Source organism: Talaromyces stipitatus, genomic scaffold (assembly GCF_000003125.1).
Source record: "Talaromyces stipitatus ATCC 10500 scf_1105507295487 genomic scaffold, whole genome shotgun sequence".
Taxonomy (NCBI): Eukaryota; Fungi; Ascomycota; class Eurotiomycetes; order Eurotiales; family Trichocomaceae; genus Talaromyces; species Talaromyces stipitatus.
Window position 1 is genome coordinate 1,261,437 of NW_002990120.1, and position 22,966 is coordinate 1,284,402.

A 22,966-nucleotide genomic window follows, 5' to 3' on the forward strand; every position below is an offset into this window, starting at 1 on the left:
GTGTCTCTTGTCTCTCGTTTACCTATCCGCGACGCCTGGCCATTTCAAACATATTTCTGCAGTTTGTATCAGCGCCACTGCTTCAGTATCTTTTGTCTCCTCGTAAATGCAGATCTGCACATAACAGAGGGAACGAAAAGAGACACAAGATGGACCAAGGGGGAGGACTAGTAGGGGACATTTGTGTCCCTTACGATTCGAACATTGCCGGTCCAAGCTCGATATTGAATAAGCCCAATGTGAACGAGGCATCAAGGCAGCGCGTGGTAAGTTGCTTCTCAACTTGAGTACACTCCAAGAGTTGGCTCATGAAATCTAGATTATCGAGTATCTGCGCGATCAATTGGCAACACATCGATGGTTCTCCAATAATCCTACAGAACCCTGGTGCGGTGTTCTGTTGAGAATATCCCGAGGTGTTTACGTGTCTGAGCCCGATGTGCCCGATCCAAGCTTGCTTGCCGCCGTCCAGAAGATCAACCCCGAAGTGGCGTATACCATGTCGACAAGAATGACAAAGTTGATTACATCGCAATTACAGCCGCAGCAGTCTGAGTTGGTCCTCTCGAACGGATCGCTCCTACAGGTAATCGACTCGCTGGCTGACATTGTCATGTTACCTTCAAGTGCCGTGAAGAAATACCAATACGGGGCACTACTCAGACAGGAACAGATGCTGCTGATCTGGCACGATTCAGTGGATAAACTGTTTTCTCATTCCATGGACTTGGAGGCAAGACTGATGGCACTGGTATGACTCCCCTTGATAGAAGACTCTTCCTCTTTCTTCCTTTGTCGTTTAGCGGGCTCATAACTTTAAATAGGTTTGGGGCTCGTCGCTTCCAACCTCTTTGTCTATTCCCCAGAGCGTCCTACCGTCAGTGGTAACGACTCCAGCGACGTCAGTGTATCATATGTCCATGGACGCAAAAGCAGAAACCAATGAGGCAATCACGGCGGTAAACTCGACAATTGACGAAGAAGCTGCAAAACTTGTAGACTCCCTCGACCGGCCTCTGGCTGTCACCAGCTCCATCTATACGGCTATGGGCATTTTCACAGTCATCGTTCTGCTGGTGGGATTCAACGTCTCCAGTCTGATATTTGAAAGCCTTGTTGACGGGAATTGGATCCGCATGGCGTTGATTGTCACAACGCCATTCCTATGCCTGCTTAGTCTTTTCTTCTTCTTTGTGATCTTCGGTGATATCTTTCAAGCCATAGGCCCGATAAAGAGCCTGCAAGTCAATTCTCGTTTTTACTCCCCACATCGCCCTGATCTGGCTACGGCATATGCCCAAGGCTTTAGCCCACCTCGTATCACAATCCAGATGCCGGTATATACGGAATCCCTCGAAGGTGTGATCATACCAACAGTGACCAGCTTGAAAGAGACCATTTCTCACTATGAGTCTCATGGAGGTATGCTTCCTGCATGAAATTTTGCAATCCATTCTCCTCTAACTCACAACAAACAGGCACAGCGACTATTCTGATCAATGACGATGGCCTTGCTTACCTTTCAGAGGAAGAATCCCAGCGACGAATCGATTTTTACCATGACAACAACATCGCGTGGGTTGCCCGGCCCAAAAATAACGATGAACGATTCAACTATGTCCGGAAGGGCAAATTTAAGAAGGCATCCAATATGAATTTTGCTCTAAACGCTTCTAATAGAGTAGAAGATGAACTCCTGACTTTGATGGGGGAAAAACTTCGACAGACGGATATGATTGACCCGATTGAGGAGGAGATCCAATATCGGCGTGCCCTGGAACAAGTCCTGGCATCAGATGCCCGGATCCGCGCTGGGGGCGACATCCGCATGGGCGAAATCATCCTCATTGTTGACTCGGATACTCGCGTGGTACGGAATACTTCTCCACTATATGTAAATGATCCTTGAACTGATTAGCACTAGCCTAAAGATTGTCTGCTCATGGGCGCAGCAGAGATGTTCCTGAGTCCTGAAGTTGCCATTATTCAACATTCTACAGGTGTAATGCAGGTCACTGGCGATTACTTTGAAAACGGGATCACCTATTTCACAAACCTTGTCTACTCTTCGATTCGGTTTGCGGTTGGTAATGGCGAGGTTGCCCCCTTCGTTGGACATAATGCGTTTTTACGCTGGCAAGGTCAGAGGCATCGTTTTCACAGTAAAAAACAATTTTACTAATTGAAAATCAGCTGTGCAGTCTGTCGGGAATGATGATCCAGATGGATACGTTGCCTATTGGTCTGAAAGCCACGTGTCAGAAGATTTTGATATGGCTCTTCGGCTCCAGATCAATGGCAACGTCGTTCGGCTTGCCAGTTACCACGGGGCTGAATTCAAGGAAGGTGTGTCTTTGACCATCTACGATGAATTAGCCCGATGGGAAAAGTATGCTTATGGTTGCAACGAACTTGTGTTCAATCCCATTTATACCTGGCTGTGGAAAGGCCCCTTTTCCAAGCTATTCCGCACATTCCTGTTCTCAAATCTTCAGCTTTCTTCCAAATTGACCATTCTAGGATACATCTCGTCCTGTAAGTGCTAAAGTATATGTCCATTCTTCCCGCCAGGCGATTGTCTGATTATCTCCCTTGCAGATTACGCATTGGCAATTGGATTTCCTCTAACGTTGCTCAATTACTTCTTGGTCGGGTGGTACCTTGATAATCTGGATGAATTCTATATGCAATCTTGGAAAGGTATTGGTTTTCTTCTTTATTATGCGAGAATGCGACACACTGACACATTTCCGTTTCATTCTTCTAGTTTACCTGAGTTTGCTTGTTGTCTTTACCGGAGCTGGAAATGTAGCCCTTGCAATTCTCCGCTACCGGCTCGGCGAGAAGACGTTACTAGGTGCTCTTGGTGAGAACTTCATGTGGGCGCCTCTGTTCGCTGTATTCTTCGGCGGCTTGTCCTTCCATCTCAATCTCGCCCTTCTAGCTCACATGTTCGGCATCGATATGACATGGGGCACTACTGCCAAGGAAAAAGATGATTCTAATTTCTTCAAAGAAATCCCTAAGATTGCTAAATCTTTCAAGTGGATGTATGCAGTGATGATACCTGCTATTGGCGCTATGATCTATCTGGGTTGCTTTGCACCCTACGGCTGGAGAATCAACAGCGTAGCTGCGGTCGTTCCACTCGCATCGACTTTGACGTCTCATGTCTTATTGCCTTTTGTTCTTAACCCGGCTTTGATGGTTTTCAACTACTAAGTCACTCGACGGCTGCTATCCATGTGGATGAATCTGCTTGATCCTTTTCTATTCTCCCATTTTTGAAGTCATCATACCTCTATCTCTCTCTTATTCGCATTCCTTTATTTGTTTCTTCTGCTTCACATGAGGTCCAGACTTCTGCCTCGAAAGCTCAGTTGTCTCTACTTCTCATTCTTTCCGCTTTTTCATCCATCACCATCATTCTAAAAACTACTATTTATGCTTTTTTCTTTTTCAAGTTCCTTATAGAATCTCGACCTAATATCTAGTTGCCTATTTAGGTTTTCCATACCAAAATCATGGTGCGCATTTATTTTGAGGTTCACGATACTCTTTAAATTACAGCTAGCAATAGCCGAATCTCATGACTCAGTAAACTGGAGAAGATCTTTGTTTACTTCACCAATATTCACGCTGTGAATAGCGTGAGATCCTCCTTTGTAGATCTTCAGCTTGCCCTAAGATAAAAGCTTCACTAATTTCAGTCCAGAGACCTCAATGGAGGCGGAGAGTAGTGATACGTGGGGATGGAATCTCTGTGGAGGATGAGGAGCCTATTAGGGAAGGAATTAGGAGGGATAGGGGTGAGGGCATCCTACTTTTGTTAGAATATCGCGAGATCTACCACAAGGAAAACAAGAACATTTGAAAAACCCGGAGACAAGTCATGCCCCTATTTTCAGCTAATCAGAGGCCTCCGAACACTATGCCTCACTTTTCATGAAATGTCATATAGATATACCACATTATAGACCATGGAGAATGTACCAGGGAATTGAGCTCAGTTCCCGTACCGAAGCACATATAGGAAAGCCTTTTTTGTGGTATGGAAGACGGAAGACCAGAGAGACAGACAACTCAATACATACATCTAGTCACTTCTTCCTTTCCCATCCTTGTAAGCCACTATTCAGGATTGGCCTGAAGTATACCCAGCAATCTGACAACTTTAGGCCTTAGTGGGTGCCCACGAGTAGACCTCTTCAACTCCCATAGGATCCATCCATGAAATTTTCTATGTGCGCATTTGGATGGGAGATGGGACTGAATCGGACGTCCATGGACAGAATTCCCATGGGTGTAAAGAAATCGGTTAATGGATTGTAAAGACTCAGAGGATTGATATCGTTTAATAATAGTGATCAATAATCAGCTGCTTGTAAGTATTGATAAGGAAATGATTCGATACGTTGAATCTCTGTGTTGCTTGTCTTGTTCTCTCGAGCCTCAAATGAATGAATGAATGATATTTATTACGCCCGGAGGGACTAACCCTACAGTATAAGGCACTATCTAGTGCGCTAGATACATACAATTCGTGTGTTTCCGACCTGTCCTTCTACCAAGCCCCTGCTTTCCCTGCTTCAACGTATTTATCTTGATATCTGAAGTTAAGGCCCCGTTGAGCTATGGCCCCCAACATCTTGTATGTTGATAATCAATAGACCGGCTTAAAGGCTCAAGTGTGCGGCATCCTATCCTCGGTAGCTGCAGTGGAATTTACCGTATGTGAGGGTGGGAATAGTTAGTTAGTGCTAGCTTTACTGTGATTGACCTGGTTCCTATTCCTCTTCTATATCATATTGATATTGCATACCTAATTCTTATTCATATAGCTTTGGTATCTAGTCGCTATCATTTAGGATTAGATTCTACCTTTCCTCCAAGGTAGAATAACAGACTCCTCTTCTCATTTCTGTATATTATAGCATGTCTGCTCTCATTTCTGCCTACTTTGTATAACAAAATAGGAAGTGCTCTACTATCTCGCTTGCCTAGCCACAAGCATAGAGGGTTAACTCTCCGGCTCCTAGCCTATTCAAGCAACTATTAAGCCTAGTCATTCCCGTCCAAAGTTAAGCCAGAACCACAGCTTCTTTCCGCTTTAGCCTATCATACACGCTACGGGTGTACACTATACTTTCCTAGCAATGCTAAGTTAATGGCCTTTAAGTGCTTACTCTACTCCATCTGGAAGGGCTCTCTTATATTGTTGTTTAGTAATATCAAGTCTCACTGCAGTTGATTTAGTCTAGTACAATAGCTTTTCTGGTTTACACTTCTCTCTTGTTGATCTTTGAGCGGCCGTTTTCGCCTTCAATCTTAATATAGAAGCAGTATGTACTGGAACCCAAAGTAGACTGACCACATGTCCCCTCCCCTAAAGAAGCTAGACTATTGACATAGTTGTTTAATAGCAACTAATGCTGACCGATTGCTGCTAAGGTCCTAAGGATGGTTACTTACCTATTAAAGACCCATGGGATAATACGTTTCAATTCTACTGCTATCACTCCTAGCTCAGCTGTGTATAGGTTCTATTCTGTTCGAAAGGCGAGACTATAATAGTCTACGGCACGATGAGTGACCATGATCGATCACTTGATTAAGTGAGCAGTTCAGTGAGCCTGACTGCGAGCGCCTTCACAAAAGCGACGGCAGCTGAGAATGGAAATCCTCACTCGGCAAAGGGAATCTGGTACGTATAGTCACCTAGGTACTTCAGTGTTTATAACAATCTTGGAACAGTACATGAAATCCGCAAGACCATAACTGCAAGAAAGCGAACTACATTCATAGACGCGCCACTCAAATCACGAAGATCCATTAAGCTTCAACTTCTCAAGCCCCTTGACCAAGATCTCATCGATCTCCTTCTTATGACTCGAAAAGTTGTCCACCAAATTATCCCACATCTTAGGCTCATGTTCGTGCTTCTTACTCGAGTTCCATGCATAATCTGTGATTGTGAATGGGCGTGAAGACTCAAACATGAATGCAATTGAGGCTGGTGAGATTTGCATTACTGGTGGTGCTGATTCGGTGGCTTCTTTGAATTGTTCGTAGGCGACGCCATGGGGGACCACTTCATGAGTGATTAGGCATTGTTTAAGATATGTGATAGGAAAAGAAAACTACTTACTACCGCACTCGAAGGAGATGCTACCTGGCATGAATTCATCTGATCGGCCGCCATATTCTCCATAGATAAGGCCCATGAGTTCAGAAGCGGCGTTACGATGGTAGTATGGCGGGCGATAAGTATCTATTCCAGGTTCGAGTCAGTCGAGCTTTTCAGATGGTATTCAAAGGTTTAGACATACGAGAAGCGACATCCCAACGTGGCGAGAAAATCAAGAAGTCAGCTAGAGGACTTGTGAGGTCTCGAGATTTGGCTGTCAAGACGCAGAAAATGGATGGATCGATATGATCAACAGAGATAGAACCGACATTGACGAATTTTGTCAAATCGTATTTATAAGGGACCTAGCATAAGCTAGTTAGCATGATTGCATGGAATAGTTTGAGTTGGTAGGAAGGGTCGTACGTAGTTTCCATGCCATGCAACAACATCAAAAGGCGAATGGTTCTGCGTGCTCTTGAAGAACTTTCCTCCAAGCTTATACACAATCTCCCATGGCTCTCTAACGACCTCATACTGAGCTGTAGGAGTAAGGAAGTCTCGCGAATTGGCAAGTCCATTGGCACCCAAGGGGCCCAACTCTGGAAGCTCAAAAGTAGTACCCCAAACCTCGAGAATGTAGCCTCGAGAAGGTCCATCAGGCAATTCAACACGGAACCTAAGTCCACGCTGAATGACGACAATCTCTCCGGGTTGCACGAATAGAGGACCGAATTCAGTCTGGATATCAAGGGCACCCTTTTCCGGGACGATAAGGAACTCGCCGTCAGAGTTGACAAATGCCTTTTTTGTCATGCTCTTGTTGGCAACGTATACATGAGTCGCTAGGCCCTCTCTTAAGGTGGGATCACCAGAGCCAGCAAAAGTGCGGAGACCGCTGACAAAGTCGGTCTCTTCTTCCGGAATATCTGTGGGCAGCCAGGCCAATTGAGTGGGCGAAACATGGATCTTAGGGTTTAACGGAAGGAAGCAGGACTCGCTGTCTTTGTTGTCTGGGAGTTCAGTCTGGTGTAGAGTTAGAACAAGTCATGCAACAATAGCCAAGAAGATCATACGAATCCCTGATGAGCCACGGCAGGGCGCGCCCGATAAAGCCAGGCCTTCTTGTTTGCATGTCGTGGAGCGACGAACGCGGTAGCGGTTACTTGTTCTGCGTAGAGACCGAAGCGTACATTGCGAGGAGAGTTCTGACCGTGCGGAATGGTCCCTGGAATTGCCTCTGAAGAGAAGCTGTTCCAATTAGTATTTCAAGATCTATTTTGTGATCACAGCACTATCTGGCATACTGGTTTCCGAATCCTTCTTGATACTGTTCGTGGTTAGGATCATGGTATGAATTGAAGATGCACGGCTACATACTTTGTACGGATCATTCTTCCGTGTATTGAAAGAAGGAATAGTGGCATCTTTTTGAGTCTCAGCCCAATGGAATATTTTCTGATATTCCTTGGGATCTTGTAGATCAGATGTTGAAGGCATAATGAATGACAGCAAGGCACACCGAGAGAAGAACTTCGGCTGTCAAAATTTCTGACAAGAGCTTCAAGGTACCTAGGGGTGAATTTAAGAATAAAATGTTCCTGTCTAGTTGACCCAAAGGCGAGATGTCCCAGCAGGCCTTATAAACTGCGTTCTTACCCACTAGCCAGCCTCGGTCTCTGTATTAGTACGTATTCCTTGGATCCCCCCATTGTTCTAATGCCGGGCTAGTTACTCAAAGTCATACGACATGCGTACCAGCTCTTGGTCAGGATGAGTACTCCCCTTCTCGTAGTAATAGCTTCGCCGGGGAGGAAGTGTGGTTGGATAGCTTCATGTGGGGGATTGCCATATCAGGAGAATAGGCCATCGTGCTTGGCAATGTTTACCCCGGCCTCGCGAACCGGAATATCCGGGAAAACGATTGAGAAGGTCCTATGTCTCCACATTGTATAGTATGCGGCAGTTGGCAAGAGTCACATCTGCCGATAACTTAGCTTAGGGTTTCTGCTCAACTGTGTCCAATTGATGTATACACGATGGAGTTGGATGTTACAACAGCGAGTAATGAAGAGTTGATCCAATTCTGTATTCAGAAAGAAGAGGAAGGTGCCGTGTCTGCCGACATTATTGGCCCAACAGTGGTCAAAGTCACCCCTACCATCGTCGTTAAATGGGGATACAGTGTGACTGCCACTGAAGCAGCGATGCAAGAATTCGCTTATAAGAATGTGAACCATGACATCGTTCGAGTCCCTCGGGTTCATCGCTTTGTCCAGGATGAATTAGAGAGAGGATTTTTATTTATGGACTATGTCCCCGGCCAGAAACTATCGGATTTAGACCTCACAGTTCACACAGATATCATACCCCGCATCACCAATATCATTGCTCACCTCGGGCAAATCGAACATGGACAAAAGCCAGGTCCAATCGGTGAACAGGGTCCGCGAGGGTATCTCTGGGGTGATGACGGCGTGAATAAGGCCTTCATGTCTGTGGCACATTTGAATCGTTATCTCAACAGGCGTCTCTCATTGAGAAATGACTCTATTGATCTCAGCCCATACCCGCTCGTCCTCTGTCATATGGACCTGGTTCGTCGCAACGTGATACTCGGAGAAGACAGAAAATCCATCTGTCTTCTCGATTGGGGCCATGCTGGGTTTTATCCGCGGTTTTATGAACTTGCGGCGCTGCCGTGCATGAATCCCTACGACGAACCTTACGAGAAGCCGCTTATAGCAGCTGTGGAATCAATGATGCAGTTGACGGATGATGAAAAACGCGATATGAAATTGGTCGGTTACGCCAGAGCAGCAACCCTGAGATGGCTATTGTAGGCGAAGCTTTTTTTTTTTTTTTTTCCTTCTTTCAATCGAAGCTAATATTGTGCTGACACAGTCCCGAAGAGCCTGAGGAAGCTTAACGCGTTATCTTATTCGAATACCAGATGAGTTAGAATTGGGTTGCAAATAAAGAAGGGGAAAAAAAAGGCTCAAAACACCATTCCCCGGGTATCTATATCGTGTCATCGGTAGACTTATGGACAAATTATACATCATATAATCGAGGAGGGGGAAGATCTCCGTGGATAGAGTCATTATATCCACGTTCCAGCACCCCGAATATATGTGAGGTGTGGCACAAGACCTTTTTCTTGAAATCAGAGACTTCGTGTTGCATAGGAAAGCCTGACAACTGCAACTGAGACCTTCATTTATACACCCTCATCGTTCTCGTAGACAAGGGCCAATTCATGAAGCACATGGCTCATTCGACAGGTCACTAGTTACGTTAGCATATTGCTCTATTAACTGGCAATTTGTAAATAATTAACCCACCTTTCCAAGTCCAATTAGCATCAATGAAGCTAGCGAATAGCCTGGCTAGACTAGCAGCGATAGGCTGGTTTTCTCTCCAATGTTCGTCATTTCTTCTCAATACCTCCAGTAACTTCTCCAAATTCTGTTTTTCCTCGTGGTCAGGCTGGGTATAGGCACCTTGCGTTTCCATATTGTGTACCCATTTGGTGTAAAATAGAGCTAGCTGAATTTAGTATTAGAAATTCCAAAGCATTTCTTTCGTCAGCTTACCAGTATCCCACATGGCTAACGCATGTTCTACACTCCATCCTAAAACACTTTCCTTCTCGGAGAGCTTGTGTACCATATCTAACGGAGCCAACAACCCATCAAAAGCCTGTGTAATGGCCCCCGAGAGAAAAGGTGTGCGAACCTGGTCGCCTTTGATGTATTTTTTGATCGCCGTGGATATTACTTGCTCATCATCATTAAAAAGCAAAGCGCGATTGAAGCTTCCACTACCGGTGAAAGCACGTACATAGCAGCTACGGAGCACTGCCATGCCATTGAAAAGTAAAGGACCTTCGACATCGTCCCAGAAATTTTCGCCGTCGGACGAGCTCCGGTGCGCAAGGACCATATAACATCGAGATAATGCCGCTTCTGTTTGGCTGGTGCATAAAGCTTTCATCTGTTCTTCTTCTTTCGCATCGGCGGAGAAGCTCGTGAATGACTGAGTAGACTGCGTTATATGCCACATATGCACGTTGACTGCATGCATCAAAACGGTCACTGCAAAGGCAGGCCATTGGCTTTCCGAATCGAGATCAAAGTCTTTGCTAAACAAAATCTTTGTCAGAGCAGTATATATATCTGTCTTAGGCGGTTTTTGGGCAGCCGATGCCTTTCGCCATTGGTCCTCATCTGCCGCTATCCAAATATGTTCTTCGCAGGGCATTTCGATCTTGAGTTCTTCCGTGGTAGAGATGCAGGGCGAAATATTGTAGGTGAGCGTCAACATGCCACTTATGATAAACATGCCCAAGAGTAGACGCTTTGACGACTCTCTAGATATCCAATCAGGCCAGCTGTCGCTTTCCTGTTTGGGGGCAGCCAACAGTGCTGTTTTGCGTGCCGAAAACTCTCTTTGAATGAAGCCGACATTCTCAACTGCCCAATTCACCGACTTAAAATCGCCACCAAAAGCTGCCTGGGCGGTAAGAAGTAGTTTGCATTGAACTTCCCACAAGGATCGATTAGAAGTGGACTCCACGTTTTGCAGGGCCTGCTTCGTAAGTTCTCGAAGCGTACTGGCAGAACCTTTGTCATGTCCAAACAACACACCAATGGAACATATCGCCAATAATAAAGGAGGAGGTGTAGTCAAGATATTAAACGAGGGAAGATGAAATAATGGTAAACGAGTGTTGAATGACTCGAAGAATCGGGTTAAAAGGCTTTGAATGTCCTGTGAATCAGGTATTAAAGATTCCTCAATCTCGCAATCAAACTTTTCTTTCAGATCGGCTAGAAGAGAAGATCGATCATCTTCTGTGAATGTTATACAGGGCTGTGTGTTACTTGATATTGTTGCATTGCGAGGTGGCCGTCCTCGACGACGAGGTTCACGCGAAGATAAGTTAGAAGACGGCGTGGTGTTATTTGACGCATTCTTCAGAAGCTCCAACGTGGATTTACCGCTGAAGGACTCATCAAAACATCTGATTAGAATTTGTTGATCGAGATTCGGAAATGGGAATAAAGCGAGTATATTCACATTTTCGGCATCCGAAAATGTACTGTCTGGGAGTGCTAGCTGATTGTCAATCTGTGGAACACCTGCAGTGAGGTTGGGGTCAATTGGAAATCCCTGGTACTGATTGAACTGTTCCACGATATAAGGTTGCATATGTGAGTCGTATGCGGCATGACGCTGATCTATCGGATAAGTAGGGATGTATTGGTAAGGGGCAGGTTCACTGTTTGCACCGACAGGCATATAGACGTCATGCAAAAGATTAGGATCCATTGGGAGCTCGACGGCCATCCCATCCGAAGTACTAGTGACTAACTCCGGATCGCTGATATCAGATGAAGATACGCGCGGTGATGGAAGAAAGCTCTCATATTGTATAACAGTCTCGTCATTGATGCGCATTCCGGTCTGCAAGTCTTCCTTGTACTGAGACTCTAGCTGTGGGAGAACTTGTGGGAGTGGATGGACCTGACTCCAACTATTTCGGCTCTGACGACGACGGGCTGGACGTGCAGAGGCATCTTGGGAGGCGTTTAGTTGAGCATTGGCCCATTCATCAGCATGAAGAGTGCGCTCGTGTCGGACAAGCAGGTCTCTGGGTGGAAAGAATAAGAGTGTTAGCTTTGATACGAATCAAAACCATTACCGAGGAAACCTACTTTCTGCCGTAGGATTTTTGGCAAAATCGACATGAGAACGGGCGCTCCCGGAAATCTGACATTCCTTCGATTAGACAAATTCATTTATTAAAACAAAGAGCGAAGACTTACGCGCGCGCTCATGTCGAATACAATGTTCAGTCCTCTTGAATGTCCGGCCGCAAATAGTGCAAGCGCGCACTCTCTTGCCTTTCTCAATCCTTTCTTGAGGCATACCGTTATCTAGATATAGCGGGCGAAGCTATCGATAAGCGAAATGACATCAACGACAACGGGGATGACAAACAAGAAAAATTGACAAGAAGCAGCAATCGGACGCATTAATAGACGAATTATCGGTGATGGCTCTCAGTCTGAACTGGGATGGCTCTAGAATCCGGAATTGGCTCAACAGAACCGACCGCGTGCGGGGGAGTTTCTGATGGAGCATCAAGAATGAGTGGGCCTTGATTAGTCATTCTCATGACTTGCATGTGAGTCACGTGAGCACTCCTCGAGCCGCACGTGCCAATTATCTAACTGTTTATGGCTAGCTATCCCCGGGTTTATTCTTAAGAGTTTGCCTGTTACAACATCCCCGGAAAAGCTACTGCTTATACGTATGTAGCTTTGATATGAATTGAACGTGCTGTTCAGAGAACCAACTGTTCATTAGTCATAGTACAGATGAAGACAGACATAATGCTAGCCTACAATGGTCAAGATATCGATGGACATGCCACATCAATTCCAAACACTCTTACATTCGATTTCTCATTAGGTCTAACGATTAGGATAGAAACATAAGCATGTGGTTGCGCATGTAAGTAACTGCCGCGCCTTTCAGTCCTGATATCAGCGATAAGCGAGTAGCCAGAATGCGCACACACATGTGTCGGTCATTAGAATTCTGTTGTTCCTTCTTAGACGACATTTCCAGAAAGACAGCCCTTCATATGCCAAGCGACTTGAACTGACTTGTGATGTAGGACAAAGGTAAATTAAGACAAGGGGACTCCGGGTATAAGACCAATGTGATTCATCATTTGTTCAAGAAGGTAGTATTCGGTCGTGGCTTAGAGGAAATAGTCAGGGGTTCGTCTCGAGACCATCGGTTCTCCAGCTCGGGGGCATGGGTCGAATTGCAAGCTGGTCAACATCAGTAAGTTGTTTGTCATTGTTAGAAGACAAAAGTGAAAACATACAATGTGTACTTCAAGTGTTCATCAATCTCCATGATAGCAGCTTGGTTACCACAGCGGTAGCAATAATTCGGGGCTGTAGTTTCCAGTTAGCAAAGTGAATCGAGAGAGCCTGTTAAATTAATTCATACCTGAGAAGATTGTGACAACGTTTCTATCCTGAGACCAGTTGTAACCCTCCATAACCAATTGGTGTGCACGTGCAACGAGAGTCAAGCCGTTATTGTGATTGAACGCCTCCGAGATATCCTGTCCGAATGTATAACCAGCACCACGAGGAGAGATTCCCCATCCGCATCGATCGTCAGGATCACTCCACAGTAAATCACACATGGGACCCTCGTGAGGAACTTCTTGAATGCGATCTAGGGATCTGATATTGTCGAGGGTATCAATTGATGGACTGAGACCTCCGTGAAGGCAGAAAATCTGGTTCTCGATCAAAGCGGTAAGAGGGAGATAGTCGAAGAGGTCGGTGAAGTACTTCCAAACGTTCGCATTTCCATATTTACGTAGACATTCGTCGTAAAACCCGTAGACCTGAGTGATCTGGCGAGATTCATGATTTCCACGAAGGATGGTGATGCGTTGAGGATAGCGAATTTTCAGGGCAACAAGTAGTGTAACGGTTTCAACAGAGTAGTATCCACGGTCAACATAGTCACCTTGACTTCAGAGTTAGCGCTGGGGGAAAACGAAGCAGCTTGGGTTCAGCGACATGACTGACCCATGAAAAGGTAGTTTGTGTCTGGATTAGGTCCTCCAATACGGAACAATTCCATTAAGTCATGAAACTGTCCATGAATATCTCCACAAACCGTAACGGGACATTTCTGTTGTTGTCACAAATTGTTTATCAAAAAGATGCTCCTTACTCATACATGTCATCCAAGGATACATACCACCGGCTGAACGTTTGACTCATCTTGAAGTACTTCTCTGGCCTATTCGAAAAAGCGAACGGTTAGCTACGAGGACTGGAACAGCATGGAGCTAACTTACCCGATCACACAATCGCTGCACGTCGTTCTCTGCCAACTGCTTGCAACTCATCAAACTCTCAATCCATCCATCAAGTGTGGGTATAGATGCTGGGTCTGAAATGGGTGAGAGGTTGTGAGGCTCAGGAGAACGTGCTGTATCGATTTCCATGTTGTTTTCCATGTTGTCTTGTGTGAGAAGAAAGGTCAACGTAATAAGACCTGAAGGAGGGGGTGGACGGATCGAGGGTCTCGTGTCTAGGCCAATATGAACAGCAAGGCCTAGCCAGTGACAGAAAAAAAAAAGACGCTTAACGAGACAGTTATATTTGCAAAAGGGACTTGGTTGTTTATTTTATGACAGAGTGATAGAAATGTTTTTGTCGACGTAGGAAGTGGTGGGGATAGATGGGCGGGTGTTGGCTTTGTCTTGCGAGGTGCGTCTGGGACAGTTAGGTTAGCTCCCAAACAGACGCGGAAATTGCGCCACGCCAGTCCATGCGCCACACCAACACCTAGAAACAATAAAAAAGAAACAAACTACATCCGCCCGTCTCACTCTACGAAAAAGTCGGTTATTACGCAGAAGAAGTCGGCAAATCTTGCATTCATTATTCAATAATACATTATCGTGAAGAAAATAGACATTTCAGTCGAATATCTAGCTAACCCGTCCTAGCCCATCGATTCCATCGTCAAATGATATCACCACCACCAAACCCTCCACCGAAACCCCCCGACCCAAACCCACGACCTCCAGGACCAGAGCCTCGACCGTATGGCGGAGCATCCCATGGTCCTACAGGGTCATATCGAGATCCTGGCGGTGCTCGCGGGTCGTAACCGCCTTGCTGTCCTCCGAATCCTCCAAACATCGGATCATCAGGTGTCGGATGCATTCCACCACCGCCTCTTAGGTCAGGTCCAAAGGTTCCTCTGAGCGGATCACGAGGACCTAAGCCTTGAGGATAGAGATCTCTGTCACCACTGCGCGGAAAGTTCCCTCCTCCGTAAGGCATCGTGCGGCCTTGCGATTGTCTGTTCAACTCGTACTCGTCTTCGAAACCAGGCGGAGCAAAGTCCCCAGCGGGTACCTGTTGACGAGGTGCTGCAGCTAACGGATCATCAAATGGATATGGACGAGCAGGCGGAGGGCCAATGTCCTCTCGTAACGGATCATGCTGAGGAGGGCCTTCCGGTTGTTGTTGTTGTCGTTGTTGATCACGAGCTTCATCACCGGCCTGTTGTGGTAAACTCGATATGGCAAATTTCTGGATAACATGGATTTTGAAGAGATTAATCAGATCGTCAAGGCGATTAGGTGACACAAAAAGTGACCTTAGGCTATCTGGCTGATCTGGATGTATCTGGAAAGGTAAGGCAGTTGACGAAATGAACTCGGACACAAGAACATCGAATGACGTTGCCTTATCTTCCCCAGCCAGCCCCATAATAACTGCATTATTGCCAAGTCGACTGACTTTCAGTAAGTATTCAGTCGACGACTGTTGCCGAGCATACCGGAAGGAGTAAGTATTGGCATGAGCGTTCCAGTCCTTGGGCAGGATTGTGGCGTCTGTATTATTTTCTATCCGGCTGTCAGTAATCGTCTTTGTGTCTTCAAAACGCAATCCCAAAATACCAATATTATGTTCTTCGCCTAATCCAACGAGACGAAACTGTGTAGCAATCATAGATGCATGGCCAATAACTGCTATTGCTTCATAGGCATTCCCGATTGAGGCCTCTGTTTGTCCATCACCCCGGAGCGATGCGAGCACGACTTCGAGGATACGGGAAGGATTCAACGCAGTATCTTCCGACCCAGCCATGATGTATATTTCTGCAATAATATTTCTCGCGAAGGAACGTCTTGCTTTGCTCTGTTAAATATTTGTAGAATTAAAAAAGGGGATCCAGGGAGTCATTACATCAATGATGGTGATGCCTGATACTGTCGGAATTACGACGGACCGATTAAACAAACAGTGCAAACATAGCCCTAAGCTTACCTCGAGGCAGTTTTATCTTCTGTCATGGTTGGGCATCTGTTTAGAGGAACAGATTGCTGTGATGCTTCTGAATCCTTTGGATGTTCTTCTGAGGCATACTGTGCCTCCGGTATATCTCACTATACTGCTATTCTACTATTGCATCCATCTGAGTGCCCAAGAAGACTACCGCGACAGGATTGCTGATAGATCTCCTTTGCTTGGTCTTTGGAGTCAGTAGTCATTGCAAAAGGCACTCAGAATAAAATTCAAAACCTCTAGTATCGCAATAATACTCAAAATTGGGCGTCAGACTTCCAACTCCCTCTTAGCAATGACAGAAGATACACGAAGGGCTCAAAGTCCCAAACCCATAACAAACTGAATAGAGTTCTTCTGCCTGTCTTTTACTGCACGGCAAGCCGTAAGTGCCCTCTTGGTCTGCTCTTGACTAGCCATTGTAACCGCTTCCAGAGAGAGTTCAAGCAAGTCTTGACAATGCATGTATGTTCTCGTGGCAATAGTTCCAATAACCGGACCTGCCACGCACCTTGTCATCCAATCTCTCGACTTTTCAAGACATGCCCAACATATCCTCAGATGTGGAAAATGCACACCAGATCCGAATCAATCAGTAGCTTCGCGTATTCGGATACTATATTTCATACAACTGTAAGGTTATCGCCCCAACCCACAATCAGAATCGTTGTGCCAAGCGAATAGCGAGTGGCTGGCAAGCAGGTGCACATTTCTTGCGATCAATTTGTGTGGACCGTTATTTCCACGGTATACTTCTGATTCGCCAGAAACCAGAAACGGTAGAGCTAACCATCACTTGCACGGAACCTTCAAGGATCGATCTTCTTTCTTTTGATCTCCAACGTCTCTTCGTTATCGATCTTGACTTCTCTTACGGTCACATCCTCGTTCTCATCTGAACCCACACCTTACTCAGCGTATACTGCATACAGCATCGTTGCATCCTCAGCAACTCTTTCCTGAGCGATCATTCCCCTCGGCTTGTATTTTTTGTTTGTGCCGTGTGCGGAATCATTCTTCTCTTTTTTTTTCAGTGCTATCTCTGTTGCCACGAGGAATAGCATATCCTGGTATAGAACACATCTCAATATCTGCCTATCTTTACTTAGGTTAATTGGTCCTTGCAGCAAAAATGCCGTTACCACTACCTTCGAGTTTTGCCTCTGCTGCTGCTGGCATTAACCAGGATTCAAAGAGAGATGGTTCTATGAGCGGAGAATGGTGGGTAGCAATCCTATGAGTCTCTACACCCTATTGTCGGGATTTTCTCAATGAAATTTCGTTTGCTCAAAGGTACATTATACTAAGCCGTTAATTTTTTTTTTACTCAGGACGCGGTCTCGTACAAACGGCGCGACACAGACTTTCCGCCGTCCCTCTGTTGCGACAAATCTATCGCACAATCGTGATAGTAGTAGTCAACCTACGTCTACATCTACTCCTACTTCTACCGCATACATTCCTCCTCATATGACGTCCAACTATCAGTCTCGCAACGGTTCAACTGGCGACAGCCGATACTCGAAGGAAGATCTTTTGAGCATCTTTAAGGGTCAGCGAGATTCAGGAGCGTTAGGGAAGAATATGGGAGACCATTTCCTAGCCTCGTGGAACCCTCTTGAAGAGACTGGGAACACTAACGGTACCTGGGTGAAGAAAGAGGATCAAAAAGACTCTCCTCCGGGACCTGAGGTTTGCTGGGACCATTTGGGACATTATGAACCACTAGGCCTAATAGATATGACGGAAGAGGAACGTGAGGTATGTCACTCATGTTTCCCAGACAATCTTCACTTTTTGCTAAATTTGATACCTAGCTCTTTTCGACTACTGTTAACTCCCCTCTGAAACCTCCACCATCAAGCGCCACCAAGGACAATACTTCTGGTGTTGGTGGACGGAAAGCCTCGGTCTCCCATTCGACCCCGTTCAACACTTCCTCTCCGAGCTCTGGACGACCCGGTACGCGACGTCGAGAAACTCAAGATTCAACAGGCAATCCCATGTCTCCGACTGGCGGTTCTCGTTTCTTCCGGGAAGAACCTAATACAACTACACCTCCTCCTTCTCTACTTCGCCGTAAAACCGACCTTAGAGATACAGGATCGAGTTATAAACAACCTGAAGAGAAAGACAAGACCAAAGATCTACCCGATATTTCGTCTCCGTTCGGGTCTCTGAAACGGAGCGCTACGAACCCAGTAGTCAGTGGTCTGGCCGGTGCCTCCTCGCCTTGGACGTCAAGCTCCCAAACTGCAAACTTGTCACCGATGGGCGCTTTCGGAAGCTTTTCGCTCGGTACTTCCAGTCCTCAAACTACAACATCTACCGTTGAGAAAAGACCTGGCTTTGGCAGTGTTCGTGGCGAAAGCAGATTCAAGGGGTTGCTCTCAAAAGATAGCTCGGAGGATGTTGGAATGCTAGCTAAGGATAAAAGCTTGGCGAAGGAGATAGAGCGTCTTGCCGAGACCGAGGCGACAAGTCGCTCGCAATCACCATGGAATGATACTCTTAAGACTCGTCCTACCCGCAGCGAAACGAATCCCTTCGATGAGCCTCGCAGTGGGAGTGCTGCTCTTGGCGGCTCTGAGGAAGTCGGGTCGGGTATAGACGAGCTTGGATTCTCCGCGTTTGGTATGACCGCTGGTGTTCCTGGCCTTCGAGATCTACTCGGCCGTGGTGACGGTGCCCATGCTTCTCCAAGTCACCTCCAGGGACTTGAGCCAACCAGCCCAACAAACACGAATCCCTACCAAAGCCCGCGAGGCGAGAAGATTGATGATGACGTGGACACTGATGGCTCTGACGTGCAGCGAAGTCAGCATCCAGGCATAACCGGGCTACGCGATGACTCTGCAGCTCCCTCTTTTGGTTCTATCCGACGTGGCGGCTCTGCTGTAGACATGTCTGGTGGTGATCGCAGTCAAACTTCTAGTGTAGGTCCGGGCAGGGGTTTCTCTAACCTTGGCGGACTAGCCGGTCTTCCCGCTATTGGTAGCTCAGGGGCATGGCCTTCTGCCGGAGCAATTGGGACACCAACACGTGAGCGAGCTGCTTTCACAGGATTTGGTGATCCTATCTTTGGGTCTATGGCCGAAGTTCAGTCTCCAGGTCTTTCTACACTCGGTGCAGGTGGTTTCTTCGGTTCTCACGGGGGGCTTGGTGGGACTGGCGGCATCGGTCGGGCGAGCAAGATGGGTTCTCTTTTCCCGTCTTCCATGCAAGACAATACGCACGGTGATATTGGACGTCAGGAAGACGGGAATCGGTCTCAAGGTGAGCTATATAAGAGATCGGATGTCAATATTGAAACCGTGACTTATTCTGTGACAGATCACAAGCCTTCTACATCGACGCCTTTGCAACTTCCGCCCACCTCAGCCGCTAGTACTTTGACAACACCTCTAGCTTCAACATCGGAAGTCCCACAGAATCACCATGTCTCGTCTGGTGGGGTCGCTGGTGCCATCCCGGCAGCTCAGCAACGGACCATGGTAATGCCGGATCGTATGCGATGGATCTACCGTGATCCGCAGGGAAACATTCAAGGACCTTGGTCAGGATTGGAAATGCACGATTGGTTCAAAGCAGGATTTTTCACCGCGGAACTTCAAGTCAAAAAGCTCGAGGATCCTGACTTCGAGCCTTTAGCTCAACTTGTTCGTCGCATTGGAAATTCCCGCGAGCCATTCCTTGTACCTCAGATAGGCATACCTCATGGGCCCGAGCCCAATCAAGCTGCAACATGGGGGACTGGAACACAGCCCGGTGCCGCTCAACCTCCGTTCGCAAACAGCTTCCCTACCTTTGGAACGACGCTCACTGCAGAGCAGCAGAATGCATTGGAACGGAGAAAGCAGGAGGAACAATATCTCATGGCTAGGCAGAAGGAGCATCTTGCTCAACAACAAGCTATGATGAAGCAAATTCAATTACAGGGGGGGCCACATAATGTGCAACCCCAGCTTCAACACCATTCCAGTGCACACAGCCTCCAAAGCCAGCCCAGTTTTGGAAGCATCACGTCTCCTACGGGTGGTTATCAGCAATCTCCTATCCAGCCACCACAGCCAATGCCAGGCTACTTCGATGGCCCCTTCAGACAGAATACTCTCCCTTTCGGACCTCAAATCCTCGGGACGGACTTCGGTTCACACGATGAACTCCCGGGATTTCTCGATCGCCTAAATCTGAGCCGTCCTGGCCCCTTCCCTTTGAATTCTCAAGGCTCTTATAGCGGTCGTCAGCAAGAAGCCGGCATACACCCCCAACAGGTCAACTCAATTTTGCAGGAACGTGCACGCCTTCAGCAAGAGCAGGAGCAATACGACAAGACCCATTCGGATAGTATTTTCGAGCAACAAGCGCGTGATGAACGTCTTCGCCAGTTCCACGCTCTCCGCTCCGATGAAGAAGAGAACATGCTGAGAGTTAGCGAAGGTTTGTCGTCTCTCCCGACTTCTGCCACGGCCGAGCAGCCTGAGATATCCCGGGAGCAACAGGATCAAGAAGCTTTTTTGCGGGATCAAGAAACATTTTCCGATGAACCACTCTCTCTTTCCCAGCAGGTGCAAAAGGCAGCTAGTGCGCAAAGACAACAGCAACAACAGCAGAAGCAAGCACAAGCTGACGCTGCATGGGTGGCTAAAGGTGATTCTGGTATTCCTCACCCTTTCCCACCTCCTCCCTCGCAATCTCCACTTCCAGCACCGGCAGCTCAGCGGAATCGCCAGCACGTTGCTGATGCTCTTGCAGCAACTTCGCGCTCCCAGAACCAGACACCTGTTGAAACACCAACCGCTTCCATCGCTCCCTGGGCGAAGGATAGCATTGAAGCGCCAAAGGGCCCATCTTTGAAAGAAATTCAGGAGGCAGAGGCTCGCAGCGCGGCTCAGCGCGAAGAACTTGCAGCACAGGCCCGTCGAGCTCAACTTCTGGCAGAACAAGAACGTCTCTCGCAAGCGCAACAAGCAACGGCTCCCGGGTTGCCATCAACAGCAAACTGGGCCAGCGGTATGTCTCCATCCACACCCAGCACTGCAAGTTCAGCTTGGTCCAAGCCAGCTGCAAAGGCTGCGGGTTCTCCTGCCAAGACTCTTGCTCAGATTCAGAAAGAAGAAGAGGCACGCAAGCAGAAATTGGCCCAGGTCAATGCCGTTCAGGCTGCAGCCATTACAGCAGCTTCTCCGGTATCAGGAAAGCGGTACGCTGATCTCGCTAGTAAAGTAGCCGCGTCACCAACGTCCGCAACCTCAGGTGCATGGACTACAGTTGGGGCCGGTGGTAAAGCCAAGGCACCTCCAGCTGCTCCAGTTGGACCTCGCTCTACCAGCGCTACGCTTTCTGTTCCTCAGGTTGCAAAGCCAAGACCTGCAGCTCCCGCCAGAACATCGACCATTGTCAACACCCCAGTATCTAATGCAAACCGCGCAAACGAAGAGTTCACGAAATGGGCCAAGATAACCCTAGGAAAGGGTTTGAACAATGGTATCAATGGTATGATATTACTGCTTTAAACTTCCTTGACGACCTGCTAATGATGACTAAACAGTGGACGACTTCGTACAGCAACTACTCTTATTGCCAGCTGAAGCAGAAATTATCTCCGACTCTGTCTATGCCAACTCTCAGACATTGGATGGTCGTCGTTTCGCAGAAGAATTCATCCGCCGCCGCAAGCTTGCTGATAAGGGAATCGCTGACCCTGTTAGTACCAGTGCATTGACTGACCAGAAAGCAGCTTCTGGCGGCTGGAGTGAAGTTGCCAAGAAGTCCTCAATCCAACCTAGACAGGAGGACGATAGCGCTGCTGCATTCAAGGTTGTTGCCAGCAAGAAGAAGGGCAAGCGGTAAATTCTCACGTGAACTGAGAGCCGTCTAGTTTGCATTTGAAAAAAGGTGTACAAGGCTTATGGAACGCGAAAAGTGATGTCTTGTTTGTTATGTTGCGGAATTGAATAAAGGCATGGACTTGGTGAAAGGAGCTACAAGTATCAAGCCTTGCAAGGTCGAGAATGTCACCATCCAGCGATTGTAACGTACTTGGTTTGGATAGTGGCCTTGCCTCTTCTCTCCTGAAGCTAAGATGTACAATACCTAGGTAACCTAGCAATGAACTGGGATTAGTGATAGATTGTGCACAGTCAGCTGGTAATAGCGTCAAAGCTGTTTATTTCTATATCGTGATTGCCATTTGAAATAAGTAACCTTTCAACACAGTTTTGAAGCTCTTCTGCCTGGCCAGTGGCTTTATAGTAAACATAAATCGATGATTGCCTACGTCTACATAATACATTCCTACAAATAAAGACCCAAATCACTCATCGAATTACCTAGGTTTAGACAGGGAAGAGATATCTTATTACTCTTGCCATTGGCATCTTTTCATAGCAACACATTCTTGATTTCGCAATGCTAGAAGTTCGTAAACTTGAGGAAAAGAAAAGCTACCCATAACCAAAACACAGTTTCAACCAAATCAGAGGACATGATGCACCGCTTCTCGAGCTTCTTCCGTGAAACGTTTCCTCTCGATGGGACTGGGAGAATCCGGGGCGTCTGAAGATAAAGCTTCTATCTCAGCGGTTAATATGCCGTCTTTGCTCGGGAGGTGATTTTCGATCGTCATTAACACATGGGGCTTGTCAGGATTAGACCAGGCTTCTACTGGGTTACAATGCTCGTAGCGGAAGGGAGACTAGAGAAGCTCCTTGTTACGGCCGAGTAGCATGCACCAGCTTTGACTATAGCGGTCACAGTAAAGTTAGTAACTAGTAAATATGGGGAAGACAGAGGTGGACAATTGATATCACGTACCTACCCACAGTATCTGACCATTCGCCCATGTCCTGCAGGCTCATGGATTTACTATCCGGTGCTTTCCAAAAGACTGATTCAAAATAATCGCGTAACATTTGGCAGAGGTCTA

The 22,966-nt window shown here is 46.9% G+C and overlaps 8 protein-coding genes across 8 annotated transcripts; 3 read left to right on the plus strand and 5 right to left on the minus strand.

Annotated features, from left to right (window-relative positions):
- Positions 1–149: 149 nt before the first annotated feature.
- Positions 150–3,222, plus strand: TSTA_056730 (uncharacterized protein; the record flags this gene model as incomplete). Its single annotated transcript, XM_002487239.1, has 8 exons — positions 150–266; positions 320–751; positions 825–1,422; positions 1,479–1,870; positions 1,925–2,141; positions 2,194–2,535; positions 2,599–2,700; positions 2,768–3,222. The coding sequence occupies 8 exons, from the start codon at positions 150–152 to the stop codon at positions 3,220–3,222; spliced, it is 2,655 nt and encodes an 884-aa protein (XP_002487284.1).
- Positions 3,223–4,564: 1,342 nt separating this feature from the next.
- Positions 4,565–5,597, minus strand: TSTA_056740 (uncharacterized protein; the record flags this gene model as incomplete). Its single annotated transcript, XM_002487240.1, has 5 exons — positions 4,565–4,648; positions 4,882–5,035; positions 5,284–5,349; positions 5,473–5,512; positions 5,567–5,597. The coding sequence occupies 5 exons, from the start codon at positions 5,595–5,597 to the stop codon at positions 4,565–4,567; spliced, it is 375 nt and encodes a 124-aa protein (XP_002487285.1).
- Positions 5,598–5,819: 222 nt separating this feature from the next.
- TSTA_056750 (homogentisate 1,2-dioxygenase, putative) lies at positions 5,820–7,627 on the minus strand (the record flags this gene model as incomplete). The annotated part of the gene is made up of 7 exons (XM_002487241.1): positions 5,820–6,091; positions 6,149–6,271; positions 6,330–6,492; positions 6,554–7,153; positions 7,204–7,378; positions 7,435–7,457; positions 7,508–7,627. 7 exons carry the CDS (start codon positions 7,625–7,627, stop codon positions 5,820–5,822), a joined length of 1,476 nt encoding a protein of 491 aa, XP_002487286.1.
- Positions 7,628–8,166: 539 nt separating this feature from the next.
- Positions 8,167–9,056, plus strand: TSTA_056760 (uncharacterized protein; the record flags this gene model as incomplete). The annotated part of the gene is made up of 2 exons (XM_002487242.1): positions 8,167–8,966; positions 9,032–9,056. 2 exons carry the CDS (start codon positions 8,167–8,169, stop codon positions 9,054–9,056), a joined length of 825 nt encoding a protein of 274 aa, XP_002487287.1.
- A 72-nt stretch (positions 9,057–9,128) lies between these two features.
- On the minus strand, positions 9,129–12,061 carry TSTA_056770 (zinc finger protein, putative; the record flags this gene model as incomplete). Its single annotated transcript, XM_002487243.1, has 5 exons — positions 9,129–9,415; positions 9,472–9,672; positions 9,724–11,783; positions 11,848–11,902; positions 11,959–12,061. The coding sequence occupies 5 exons, from the start codon at positions 12,059–12,061 to the stop codon at positions 9,348–9,350; spliced, it is 2,487 nt and encodes an 828-aa protein (XP_002487288.1). The 3' UTR covers positions 9,129–9,347.
- Positions 12,062–12,571: 510 nt separating this feature from the next.
- On the minus strand, positions 12,572–14,398 carry TSTA_056780 (protein phosphatase 2A catalytic subunit Pph21, putative). The gene is made up of 6 exons (XM_002487244.1): positions 14,031–14,398; positions 13,931–13,972; positions 13,756–13,861; positions 13,160–13,693; positions 13,032–13,104; positions 12,572–12,975 (listed from the first exon to the last, which is right to left on the minus strand). Exons 1-6 carry the CDS (start codon positions 14,190–14,192, stop codon positions 12,903–12,905), a joined length of 990 nt encoding a protein of 329 aa, XP_002487289.1. The 5' UTR covers positions 14,193–14,398; the 3' UTR covers positions 12,572–12,902.
- Positions 14,399–14,601: 203 nt separating this feature from the next.
- On the minus strand, positions 14,602–15,893 carry TSTA_056790 (uncharacterized protein). Its single transcript, XM_002487245.1, has 3 exons — positions 15,651–15,893; positions 15,530–15,596; positions 14,602–15,484 (listed from the first exon to the last, which is right to left on the minus strand). The coding sequence occupies exons 1-3, from the start codon at positions 15,838–15,840 to the stop codon at positions 14,704–14,706; spliced, it is 1,038 nt and encodes a 345-aa protein (XP_002487290.1). The 5' UTR covers positions 15,841–15,893; the 3' UTR covers positions 14,602–14,703.
- Positions 15,894–17,170: 1,277 nt separating this feature from the next.
- On the plus strand, positions 17,171–22,182 carry TSTA_056800 (GYF domain protein; the record flags this gene model as incomplete). Its single annotated transcript, XM_002487246.1, has 4 exons — positions 17,171–17,259; positions 17,370–17,799; positions 17,856–21,534; positions 21,590–22,182. 4 exons carry the CDS (start codon positions 17,171–17,173, stop codon positions 21,889–21,891), a joined length of 4,500 nt encoding a protein of 1,499 aa, XP_002487291.1. The 3' UTR covers positions 21,892–22,182.
- Positions 22,183–22,966: the final 784 nt, after the last annotated feature.